At 36.8% G+C, this 12961-nt stretch overlaps 1 protein-coding gene across 1 annotated transcript in view; it reads left to right on the top strand.

Annotated features, from left to right (window-relative positions):
* LOC150101699 (cytochrome c oxidase subunit 7A, mitochondrial-like) overlaps window positions 1–12097 on the top strand; it is a 42847-nt gene extending 30750 nt beyond the window's left edge. The window contains exon 3 of the mRNA XM_090400860.1: window positions 11837–12097. Within this exon, the coding sequence (XP_090256986.1) occupies window positions 11837–11974 (138 nt within the window). The 3' untranslated portion in view covers window positions 11975–12097. The remainder of the gene's footprint in view (window positions 1–11836) is intronic.
* The last annotated feature ends 864 nt before the right edge of the window (window positions 12098–12961 follow it).

The raw sequence follows: 12961 nt of genomic DNA, 5'->3' as shown, positions 1-12961 counted from the left end.
GTGGATGAATTTTGCCTTATTTTGTCACTTATGTTATATGAGGGTCTTAGAAAGGCAGCCGCAACACACCATTAACCATCTATCAAAATGGGCGCTTGCAAATGGTTTCATATTTTCACAGCAGAAGATAGTTTGTATGCACTTTTGCTGCAGACGTTGTCTTCATTCCGTCCCAGAATTCCGACAAGGACAGTCACTAATCCCAGTTTCATTGGAAGTCAAGTTCTTAGGATGGATATTTGACAGTAAACTGAGTTTCCTCCTTCATATATGTCAGTTACGAGACAAGTGTTTTAAAGCAATGAACATCACCCGCTGGGGTGATGTTCATTGCTTTAAAACATGTCTTTGCTTCGTTTGTACAGCACATTGACAAAATCAAATGCTGCGATGGCTAGATCCTATTCACCATCAAGTCATTCGAATTGTAACTGGAGCATTTCAGTCACCTATTCCTAGTCTGTATGTTGAGGAAAATGAATGACTTTTGTAGCTTCAATTGGCAAAATTGATGCCATTTGCTGTCTCTCCTATATGAAACTAAAATAGAATCCCTGCCAGAGCATCCCACACATTCAGCTATCTTTCAGCCACCATGGGAGAATCTTAACAACACTTGACAGACTGCTATAAAATCCCTTGGTTTGCAAATAAATTTTTCCTATAAGCTCTAGAAATGGCAGTAGACACAGCTCAGAAGCCATCAAACTGACTTCCACTGTGGTAGCCTTACATGCCAGCATGCAGCTTTTCTTTTAGCAGGCTTCCAAAATTTTCCACCCCTACTGTTGGCTACCAGCAGCCTCTTTGATGCTCATAGAATTGAATACTCTTGATTTTGTGTTTGTCTACACAGGTGGCACAAAATTGGAGGATCTTGTGGGGTCTGCCATTTTTCCAGAAAGGATCTACACAAATCCCACTAGAATGTAACAACTTTATAGCAGAGCTGTATGCTGTAGAGCTTACATTAAAATATAGCAGATTCCACTGTTACCAAAGGTGGATAATATATTTAGACTTGCAAAGTTCTCTTCAAGCAATAAGTCTAGAGCTACAGCAACATCTGGTGCTCTCTTGAATTCAACACCACCTCTTTCACTTAATGAAGCTACACTTTGATATATGATTGTGTTGTGGAGATTCCAAGCTACGTTGGGAATAAGGGAAACAAGGCTGCAGAAACTGCACCAAGATCACTTGTTTCTCAACCATCCACCACCTTGCTGTACCATACACAGATTATCAGGAAAAAACTATTCAAGTGGCAGCTATCTTGTAACAGAGTGGTTTGAACAGAGGGAGTTGTTCTTTCTGCATAGTTCATTGTGATATCACCTACTCCTTCCTTCTGAGGGGTAATGACATGCCAATTGGCATGGACTATCCACCACTCATATTTTCATTAACTGGTCTGATTTTGCCAATGGTCAAGATCATTTTAGCCACTTTTATAATCTATCTGACTTAGGCAGATTTTACCAGATTCATCAACAACCGTCAACCTGTTCTTTTACCACCTTATATAAAGTATATTTTTAGTTATAGTAAATATCTTTTTATACTTTTTCATCTGTTTTTACTCTTCTTTTTCATTTGTTTTTCTACACTGTTTTTTATGTTGTGTTACTTTTTTAAATAGTATATTATTAGGGGTGCTTAAGGGTCAAAGCTATATAACTGAGAGGAGACCTCCACATAGCATTCAAAGGAATGCGGGGAACGGACCAGGGCTTCTGACCTAATGCCCAGTCCTCACCTTATCATGGTGCACCCTGTTAAGTATCTACCTGAATACTGAATGGTCAAGGATGAGCTAGCAATTTGAGATTTAGCAGACCAAATTGTATTCTTATTGTCATCATCAAATTCCTGCCATGTACCCTCAAGGGGGTGTTCAGGATATGATAGTACTACATGAAAAATTTACATCATTACTAATTTCCTATCTACAATTTTCCTCCAAATCAGTCTATTACTTGTCAAGACTCCAACATTACCAGATCTTATATATCTATCGTCTAAGGCACTTTGTACTGTATCAGTCCACCTATATCTTGGTCTTCCTCTAGATCGTTTTCCTGCCAACCTGGCAGAGAACACTTGTTTTGCTAATCTTTCCTCGCCCATTCCGTTTAAGTGACCATACCATCTGAGATTAGCTCTGCTAATGCATTCCTGGATGCTGACAATGTCATGTTCTTTCCTAATATCCTCGTTTTTAATATGATATCGCCATTGATGCCTAACATTGATTACTAACTTCCTATCTACAATTTTCCTCCAAATCAGTCTATTACTTGTCAAGACTCCAACATTACCAGATCTTATATATCTATCGTCTAAGGCACTTTGTACTGTATCAGTCCACCTATATCTTGGTCTTCCTCTAGATCGTTTTCCTGTCAACCTGGCAGAGAACACTTGTTTTGCTAATCTTTCCTCGCCCATTCCGTTTAAGTGACCATACCATCTGAGATTAGCTCTGCTAATGCATTCCTGGATGCTGACAATGTCATGTTCTTTCCTAATATCCTCGTTTTTAATATGATATCGCCATTGATGCCATCTGTTCATGCCCCCTAATCTTTCTCAGGACTCTCATATCTGCGGTCTCTAGTCTTTGGTCAAGTGTTTTACTTCTGACCCAGCTCTCAGATCCATAAGTTAAAACTGGTTTGAACACTGTCTTGTATACAGCTAATTTAGTGTTCTGACTAATTTCTCTCTTATTCCATATGAATTTATACACTTGACTTCCTACCATACCAGCTTTGTTGATTCTGTTGTCTATTTCCATATTTAATTTAGCATCTTCACTAAAAATCGTGCTTAAGTAGCTGAAATGTTTTACTTGTTCCACAGGTTCCCATTCACAATGCAGTTGATATTATCAAAGCTTCTGCTTATTTTCATTGTCTTTGTCTTTTTATTGCTGACCTTCATACCATATCTATTACAACAGCTATTCAATTTAGTCAGAGAATCTTGTACACTTGTAGCGGATTTATTTAGAAGTATAACATCGTCCGCATACTGCAAAGAGCTGACATTAACATCTCCAATTTTGATATCATGTTTAATACCACTTTCCTTCATAATGTGATCCATATAGATAATGAATAACAGAGGGGATAATGCACATCCTTGTCTCACACCAGATTTAACATTAAACCATCTTCCTCTACTTCCTTCAATTCTAACTGCTACCTTACAACTCAAATAAAGACTAAGTATTGCTTGATATAATGCCCCATTATATCAAGCGTATTGAATAGCTTCTCTCTTGGCACCTTGTCATATGCCTTTTCCAAATCGACAAAACTTAAATACAGATCTTTGTTATATTCCCATGATTTCTCCACTATTTGTCGTAAAATGAAAATCTGATCCAGACAGCCTCTATTTGACCTCAATCCAGCTTGTTCTTCACCAAGCTTTTCTTCCACAATTCTTCTCAACCGTTTCTCAAGCATACTTGCATATATCTTACCAGGAATACTCAGTAGGGAAATACCTCTGTAATTCTCACATTCAGTTTTATTTCCCTTTTTATATATAGGTACCATGAGAGTTCTACTCCAATCATTGGGAATTCGTTCCTCTGTCCAGGCATTCTGAACTATGCAGTGCAGCCACTGTAACACTTTTATACCACCATACTTCAGCATTTCTGGTCGAATATATCTACTCCTGCTGGCTTTCCACATTTCCAGCTTTGATGGCTTTTTCTACTTCAAGTATGGATATGTATTCCTGACTGTATGCCTGTTGAGTGTTTTTTACCACTGTGCTCTCACTGCTTGTTTCATTGAGCAATTTTTCGAAGTAATTACTCCATACTTCAAGGATATCTTTTTCTCTCATTTTCATGTCACCTTTATCATCTCTAACTCCTTTTACAGCACTCTTTCCTCCATTTCTAAGCTTCTTCAACAACCTCCAGAATATCTTACCACCTTCTTGATATTTATTTTCTATGTTCTTGCCAAAGTCCTCCCATTACTTTTGTTTAGCTAGTTTTACACAGTGTTTAGCTTTCTTACATTTGTCTCTGTATTCTCTAAGAGCACAAGCTGAGTTATTTGCAAGTAACTTTTGATATGCTTTCTTCTTTTCCTTCAATGCCTCTTTAACTTCCTATGTCCACCATGGAGTTCTAATTTTTCTATCCTTGCAGACAACTTCACCACATGCCTCTCTAGCTGAATCAATAAGGGTTTGGTACCTGTTCTGAAACTCTTTCATTTTTCCTTCAATAATCTTTGTGTATTTTAGTCTACAGTTCACATCTGAGAGCTGCTCAACTTTTATTCGCTTTAAAACTTACATGTCATTCTTTTCAATATGAAATTCAATTTTATTTTGCTCAAGACTAAATAGTGATCACTTCCAATTTCAAATCCTCTGTACACTCTGGTGTCCTGCACCAGGGAGAAAACATCACTCTCAACAATAACATAGTCAATGAGACTTTTCTTATTCCTTGTCTCTTCTCTCCATGTGAATTTGTGCACATTTTTATGTTGGAACATGGTGTTAGTAATAACCAGTCCATGTCCTGAGCAGAAATCCAACAGCCATTATTATTAGCTTTGCTCTTTTCTCCAAATTTTCCCAAAACATTTTTGTATGTCTGACAATCACTTACTGCTTTGCTATAAAGATCCCAAACAAGGACCAACTTTTCTGTTTTCATTGTGTCAGTAGCTTTCTCTAGAGCCTCAAAAAATTCCTCCACTTCTACCTTAGTATAGAACCTTCTGTGGGACCATAGGCACAAATAATTCTCATTGTCCAGTTCCCCATTCTGATAATTGCCCAAATCCCTCTACTTGACACTGCCTGCCATTCAAGAAGATGAGCCTCGTATTTTGTGTTGAATACTATGGCTACTCCTTCTTTTCCTTGATTGTCATTGCCTGAATATAACATTTTGTATTTATTGCCCAGAAAGATCTCAACAGTTTTTGTCTTTTTTGTTTCAGTCACCCCCTATTATGTCGATTTGATACTTATCTAATTCCTACGCTAGCTCCATTTCTTTGCAATTCAGGCTTCGTATGGTGATAGTACTGATCTTTAACTCTGGTGATGTCGAGTTGGGGTGTGCTTTCAGATTTGTTCTAGTAGCTGACTTTTCGCTGTTTGCCCTAGTTCCATGGCGAAAACAATGGGGGCCTTGTTTATCCGGGTGACGCCCCAGCCGGCATGAAATTTTGTCATGTTGTACCATCATTTTGTATTTTGGTTACACCAATAGGAATACAATTTGGTTGGCTAAATCCCAAATTGCCAGCCCATCCTCGTTCGTTCAGTATCCAGGTAGATACCCAACAGGGTGCACCACGAGAAGGTGAGGATTGGACATTCGGTCAGAAGCCCTGGTCGATTCTCCGCATTCCTTTGAAAGCTATGTGAAGGTCTCCTCTTTTATACATCTTTGACCCTAAAATTTCAAATCACGGTACAACATGACAGAATTTCATGCCAGCTGTGGCGTCATCTGTTTAAACAATGGCCTCCGTTGTTTTCTCCAGGGCACTAGGGCAAACAGTGAAAAATCAGCCACTGGAACAAAACCTCTACTCAACTCAACATCACCAGAGTTCAAGATAGGTACTATCTTGAATGGCAAAAAAATGGAGCTAGGTGAGGAATTGAATAAGTATCAGATCAACATAATAAGGGGTGACTGAAACAAAAAGAACAAAAACTGGTCATTAGTTGACCAGTTTTTGTCCTTTAGTTTTGGTGAGATCTTTCTGAGCAATAAATACAAAACGTTATATTCAGGCAATAACAATCAAGGAAAAGAGGGAGTAGCCATAGTCGTCTTCTTTTCATCCATTTTCTGTCCACTGCTGGACAAAGGCCTCCTCCAGTTCTTTTCACCTTTCTCGTTCTTGGCTGATCAAAGTGGTTGACTAATTTTTCCCAAAAAATTTGACAGTTCATCACTCCACCTTCTTCTAGGATGTCCTCGGCCTCCTTTCCCTTCTTCGAATCCAGTTTGTTACTATAGTGGTCCATTGCGCATCTTCTCTCCCAGGCAGATGTCCAGCCATTTCCATTTTAGTTGCTTATGGTGAAGAATGATATCAGTGATGTGAGTCTGGCTTCTTATCCAGGGTTTCACTTCTTGTCTTTTAATGTGATGCCTAGCATCATCCTCTCCATTTTTCTTTGAGTTGTTGTTAGTTTATGTGCCAGTGCTTTTGTTGGTGACCAAGTTTTGGCAACCGTATGTGATGACTGGAAGTATACACTGGTTAAATGTCTTCCTTTTTAAACAGATTGGGACATCATTGTTTTGAAAAATACTTTTCAATTTTCTGATTGCACCCCAAGAGTTGAACTCTCCTATTTATTTCCTTTTGGAGTCCACAGTTCAGATCAACTTTATATCAGAGCTGTATGCTGTCATCTCATTGATCTAAACTGTAGCCATAGTATTCAACACTAAATACAAGGCTAATCTTCTTGAATGGCAGTCAGTCTCAAGTAGAGTGATGTTGACAAATATGAGAATGGGGAACTGGACAATGAGACTTAGGAATTTTTTGAGGCTTTATAGAAAGCAACTGACACAATGAAAAAGGAAAAGTTGTTTCTTGTTGGGGATCTAAATAGCAGAGTAGGAAATGATTGTCAGACATACAAAAATATTCTGGGAAAATTTGGAGAAAAGAGCAAATCTAATAATAATAATGGCAAATACCTTGGATTTCTGCTCAGGACATGGACTGGTTATTACTAACACCATGTTCCAATATAAAAATGTGCACAAATTGACATGGAGAGAAGAGGCAAGGAATAAGAATAGACTCATTGACTGTGTTATTGTTGATAGTGATGTTTTCTCTCTGGTGCAGGACACCAGAGTGTACAGAGGATTTGAAATTGGAAGTGATCACTATTTAGTCTTGAGCAGGATAAAATTGAATTTTATTTTGAAAAGCAGAACTTTTAAGAAAGTTTTAATGCGAATAAAAGTTGAGTAGCTCTCAGATGTGAACTGTAGACTTAAATGCACAAAGATTATTGAAGAAAAAACAAAAATGTTTGAGAACAGGAACCAGGGGGGCATGCCGGCAATATGTGCAATGTGTTCGATGCACACAGGTGCCAAAAATTCAGGCGAGGAGGAAATACTTAAAAAATATATTATTCATTAATTATATTAAAATAAATTACATTTTTGTTTAAATTTTAATTATATTTTATAGATTTGTATTAAACAAATTATTTATAATCACTTATTTGTTATTATTCCTTAAGATCTTGTTTTATTCTGATCCTAGTTTTTACAGGATGACGTGCGTTTGAATTTGTTTAATCTTGTTCACACTCGCATTTGCTCTAAACATATATAAGAAAATCTGCTGCAGCTTTTAACTTTATTCTACATTCTGCTGTTATCAGCAGAATATAGGCAACATCTTGCAATGTACCTGAATCATCATAAGAAAAATTTAAATCTTTTGAACAATTACAAAAAATGAACAGAATTAATTACATCGTTAAAAAATAAAACTTGTATTGATCATTTGCAACAATCAGTTTTAGATAATGAAAGGAAACGTTGGTATGAAGTTATAAAAAGAATAATTTTTGTAGTACAGTTTTTAGGCAAACAATATCTAACCCTTCCTGGTAAAAGTAATAAACTTTACTATCGAAACAATGCCATTTTTTTAAAATGCATGGAGATGTTAGAAAAGTTTGATCCTTTTATATCAGAACACACGCGACGTGTAGCTAATGATACTGACTTTAAAAATATGCCCTCCTATTTAGGAGATAAAATTCAAAATGAAATACTCACTTTATTGGCATCAAATATCAAAAAGAATGTTTTTATAAAGTGTTTTTTTTTTTTATTTGGGGGAGGGGTATAGGTGTGCCAACTAAAGTTTTGCACACAGGCGCCGGACACTACTGGTGCACCCCTGACAGGAACCAAACCTTGGAGATTCAGTGGCAATCCTTGAAGAAAATGTTGATTGATTCAGCCAGAGAGGCATGTGGTGTGGTTGTCTGTAAGGATAGAAAAATCAGAACTCCATGGTGGACACAGGAAGTTAAAAAGACATTGAAGGAAAAGAAGAAAGCATATCAGAAGTTCCTGGCAAATAAGTCAGCTTGTGCTCTTAGAGAATACAGAGACAAATGTAAGAAAGTTAAACACTGTCTAAAACAAGCTAAACAAAAGTCATGAGAGGACTTTGGTAAGAACATAGAAAATAAATATCAAGAGGGTCGCAGGATATATTGGAGGGTGTTGATGAAGCTCAGAAATAGAGGAAAGAGTGTTGTAAAAGGAATTAGAGATGATAAAGGTGACATGCAAACTGGAGAAAAAGATATCCTTGAAGTATGGAGTAATTACCTTCGAAAAATTGCTAAATGAAACAAGGAGTGATAGCACTGTGATAAAAAACACTCAACAGGCATACATTCAGGAATACATATCCATACTTGAAGTAGAAAAAGCCATCAAAGCTGGAAATGTGGATGATATTAGACCAGAAATGCTGAAGTATGGAGGTATAAAAGTCATACCGTGGCTGCACTGCATAGTTCAGAAAGCTTGGCCAGAGGGATGAATTCCAGATGATTGGAGTAGAGTTCTCATAGTATCCATATATAAAAAAGGGAAATAAAACTGAATGTGAGAATTCCTGAGTGTTCCTGGTAAGATTTATGCAAGTATACTTGAGAAACGGTTGAGAAGAATTGTGGAAGAAAAGCTTGGTGAAGAACAAGCTGGATTCAGTCCAAACAGAGGCTGTCAGGATCAGATGTTCACTTTATGACAAATAGTTGAGAAATCATGGGAATATAACAAAGATCTGTATTTAAGTTTTGTCGATCTGGAAAAGGTGCCAAGAGAGAAGCTATTGAATATAACTACAGTTATATGGTGTCAATGGGACATTACATCAAGCAGTACTTGGTCTTTATTTGAGTTGTAAGTCAGCAGTTAAAATTGAAGGAAGTACAGGAAGGTGGTTTAATGTTAAAGCTGGTGTCAGCCAAGAATGTACTTTATCCCCTCTGTTATTCATTATCAATATTGGATCACATTATGAAGGAAAGTGGTATTAAAACGTGATATCTAAATTGGAGATGTTAATGTCAGCTCTTTGCTTTATGCAGATGATGTTATACTTCTAAACAAATCTGCTACAAGTCTGCAAGATTCCTGACTAAATTGAATAACTGTTGTAATAGATATGGTATGAAGGTCAGCAATAACAAGACTAAGATAATGAAAATAGGCAAAAGCATTGAAAATTTCAAAATGTGAATTGCAACAAATAAAAATTTCAACTACTTAGGCATGATTTTTAGTGAAGATGGTAAGTTAAATATGGAAGTTGACAACAGAATCAAAGCTGGTATGGTAGGAAGTCAGCTGAATAAATTTATATGGAATAAGAGGGAAATTAGTCAGAACACTAAATTAGCTGTATACAAGACAGTGTTCAAACCAGTTTTAACTTATGGATCTGAGAGCTGGGTCAGAAGTAAAACACTTGAAGAAAGACTAACGACTGCAGATATGAGAGTCCTGAGAAAGATTAGGGACATAAACAGATGGCATCAATGGCAATATCATATTAAAAACGAAGATATGAAGAAAGAACCTGATATTGTCAGCACCCAGGAATGCATTAGCAGAGTTAATCTCAGGTGGTATGGTCTTTGTGTTCTCTGCCAGGTTGGCAGGAAAAAAATCAAGATATAGATGGATCGATACAGTAAAGTGCCTTAGAAGACAGAAATAGAAGACCTGATAATATTGGAGTCTTGACATTTAACAGACTGATTTGGAGGAAGGTTGTGGATAGGAAGTTAGTAATAATGTAAATTTTTCATGTAGTACTATCATATCCTGTACACCCCTTGATTGTATATATCAGGAATTTGATGATGATGACATTATGACCACAACTATTTTTCCACAATTAAACCCAAAACAAACAAATCATACAAACATATCTAATTATTAATTCTGTTGATCTGCTGATACTGCATTGCATAATGTAATTTTTTGTGTATATAACATTATTTACTGATTTATCTCTTTTCATGACTTTTTTTTTACTACATTATATACAGTTGTAATCGTTGTATATACAGTTGTAATCGTTGATGCAGTATAGTCTTTGCTGTCCTTGTGCCTATAAACCATAAATCAACCAGCCAACCACCTGCATCACTGCTTAATTTTCTAAATCATCTTTATTTTACTCATGGCATTAATTTCATCTTTTGCAGTTACAATTTTACTAAAAAAAATTGTGTTTGACTGCCTCTGGGAACAAGAGTTGTGGATTCTTATATATCAGATTTTTTATCTTCTCTCTCTCTCTCTCTCTCTACACATATACAGAGTGTTTAAAATTAAGTGTTTCTATTCAGAACAATCTGTAGAGAGAACTAGTAAACAGAATACCCTCAAACTTAGGTACCCTATAGTGATCACGAGAGAGAAATTTTGACAATAATAAAAAAAGATTAGTTCAAAAATTACCTATTTGGAAATGTGGTGCTGTGAGTGAGAAAAAATAGTATGCAAAAGAATTTTGCATACCACTTGATCCTTAAGGTAGTATAAATGGAGGAGCAAGACTGGCACTACAGTCATTCAGCTTGGGAAATGTTTCTATAGGAATGAGAGAAATGCTGTAGCAGCACTCTGCAAGTAGAGATGCCTAATAACTGCAAAAAAGCCCATTCAGGCCAAATGCAGTGTGGCTCATTGTTAATCAGTTTTAAGAGTCAGGCAATTTGACAGTCCAGCCAGGAAGGGGGCAGTAATCTGAAATTCTGCAAATGGTTGAACATGTCGCAACTTCATTTCTTGAGCAATCAAATGAGAATGCTATAGGTTCGTTCATGCAGTGCACATGCTGCAGCAATACAGTTAGATTTTCCATACTTGGTGGTGTGGAGAACATTGCGATGCTACCTGTAGAAATTCAGCCACAGCCAAGAGTTGCAAAGGAAAAAAGCCAGTATCCAAGAAATGTTTGTATTGATATTTCTGGCATGCATGGAGATGGATGAGGATTGCCCTTGGAACATCCTATGGAGTGATGAAGTGTGTTTTCATGTTTGTGGAACAGTAAATACTCAGTGCCATATTGTCTATAGAGAATCCCTGTGCATTTCAACAAACTCCCTTACATTTGCTAAAGGTCAGAGTATGCACAGGATTTATGGCCAGATTCATTATCGAACATTTTTCTTCAAAGAAATCAATCAAACCAGACCCTTGACCTGCATGGTCACGGATTGTCGGGATATGTTGAGCAGTTTTGTCATCCTGCAACTGCAACGAAGAGCCTGAACACCACATTATTGATGCAGGATGGAGCACCTCCCTATGTAGGATTTGGAGTTCAACAATTATTGCATCAACATTTCATAGGGGGATAAAGTAATCATTTGCTCATTTTCTGTGAAATGGCAGCTGCCTTCACCAAACCTTAACCCTTATGATTTGGCTTTGGGAACCTTAGAAGCATAGTGTGTGAAGGCAAAATTCTTCACCTTGCAGATTTGAACGACAAATTTGCACATGTGCAAAACCTTTCGACAGATCAAAGGCCAAAACATTGAATGTCACCTGTCGATCATTTGGATTTCCCTGCAGCATGTCAGCTCTATGTAATATTTTTTTTTGTATCACAATATTTTGGGGGCATTTTGTCTACTTGTTCTCTCTACAAATTATTCCGAATGGGGGTTACTTTAATTTGAAATACCCTGTACACACTTACTAATTTAATGTTTTCATTTTTTATTTTTTATATTTCTTTAGGCAGATGAAGGTGCACCTGTACATTTAAAGAAAGGTGTGGACAATATATTGTATATTGCAGTTATGGGCATGTGTGCTGTAGGTGTTGGTACTTTTTTTTATAGGGTCTATGATATGTCTTTCCCCAAAAAAAAGTAGAACTTGTATAATAAATTTTGTGTGTAGTTTAATATGTAGATTTAATATTCAAACTAAATGAATAATCAGTTTAAAGACTTCATGATTTGTTAGTAATATGAGATTAAAATATTAGGAAATCTGTTTTTGTGTGTATTTTATTTTCATGGTATCACATAAAACAGATGCCATTTTTTTTATCAAACAGTTTAATTAGAATATTAGACTTCCAATTTTGCATAGGACTTTGCATTATGTGAGTGTATACTTGAACCCAAAGGTCTACTAGCATGTTTTGAAAGATTATTGTTAAGTATGATTTTGCGACATACATTCTTGGTATTGTATTATAGATGTGGGTCAGTGTATGTGATCTTTACTTGGTGTTGCTGGAAGTAATGGTTGAGATTTTTTTTTTATTGCCGAACTTCCCAGTTTCAGAATCTGTCATTTATGTGTAGATAAATAATAATAATAAGCTAACGCCTTTTGTCTGCGCGGTTAGCCTAGTGGCTTTGTGCTTCGCAACCATATGCCTGGGGAAGGAGTGTCCTAGGTTCCCATAGGAACCTAGGACACTCCTTCCCCAGGAATATATCCTGTCCTAGGAGTGTCCCATCAACGACGTGAGGAGCTCAAGGACCTTCCTCAGCCATATCCAAGTTAGCTGGTCTTGGGCATGGAGAGCAGGGTTTTTTCCGCCAGCTTATCTGGTGTTTTTCATCCCGCAAGCAGGCAAACCGGTCCAAGGACACTATAAATTACTTAACAAATATAACATCAAAGTGGCTTTCTGCTGCTAGAAAAAATTTTCGAGATTTCTATATCCCTGAAACCTCCTCATCCTTTAAAAAAACCAGGTATTTATAGCATATATTGTTCTTGCGGCATTTGCTACGTAGGACAGTCAGGAAGATCGGGGAAAATTCGCATGAACGAACACCAAAAGGATGTACAAAACAGAAGAGAACAAAAATCAGGTCTAGCTTTCCAAACCACTTCCACTGG

The sequence above is a fragment of the Typopeltis vanoorti genome, chromosome 11 (genome assembly GCF_054136105.1).
Source record: "Typopeltis vanoorti isolate ZY-2024b chromosome 11, IOZ_Tvanoo_1.0, whole genome shotgun sequence".
Classification (NCBI taxonomy): domain Eukaryota; kingdom Metazoa; phylum Arthropoda; class Arachnida; order Uropygi; family Thelyphonidae; genus Typopeltis; species Typopeltis vanoorti.
Note: the sequence above shows the minus strand (reverse complement) of the source record. Positions and strands in the feature narration are given on the sequence as shown.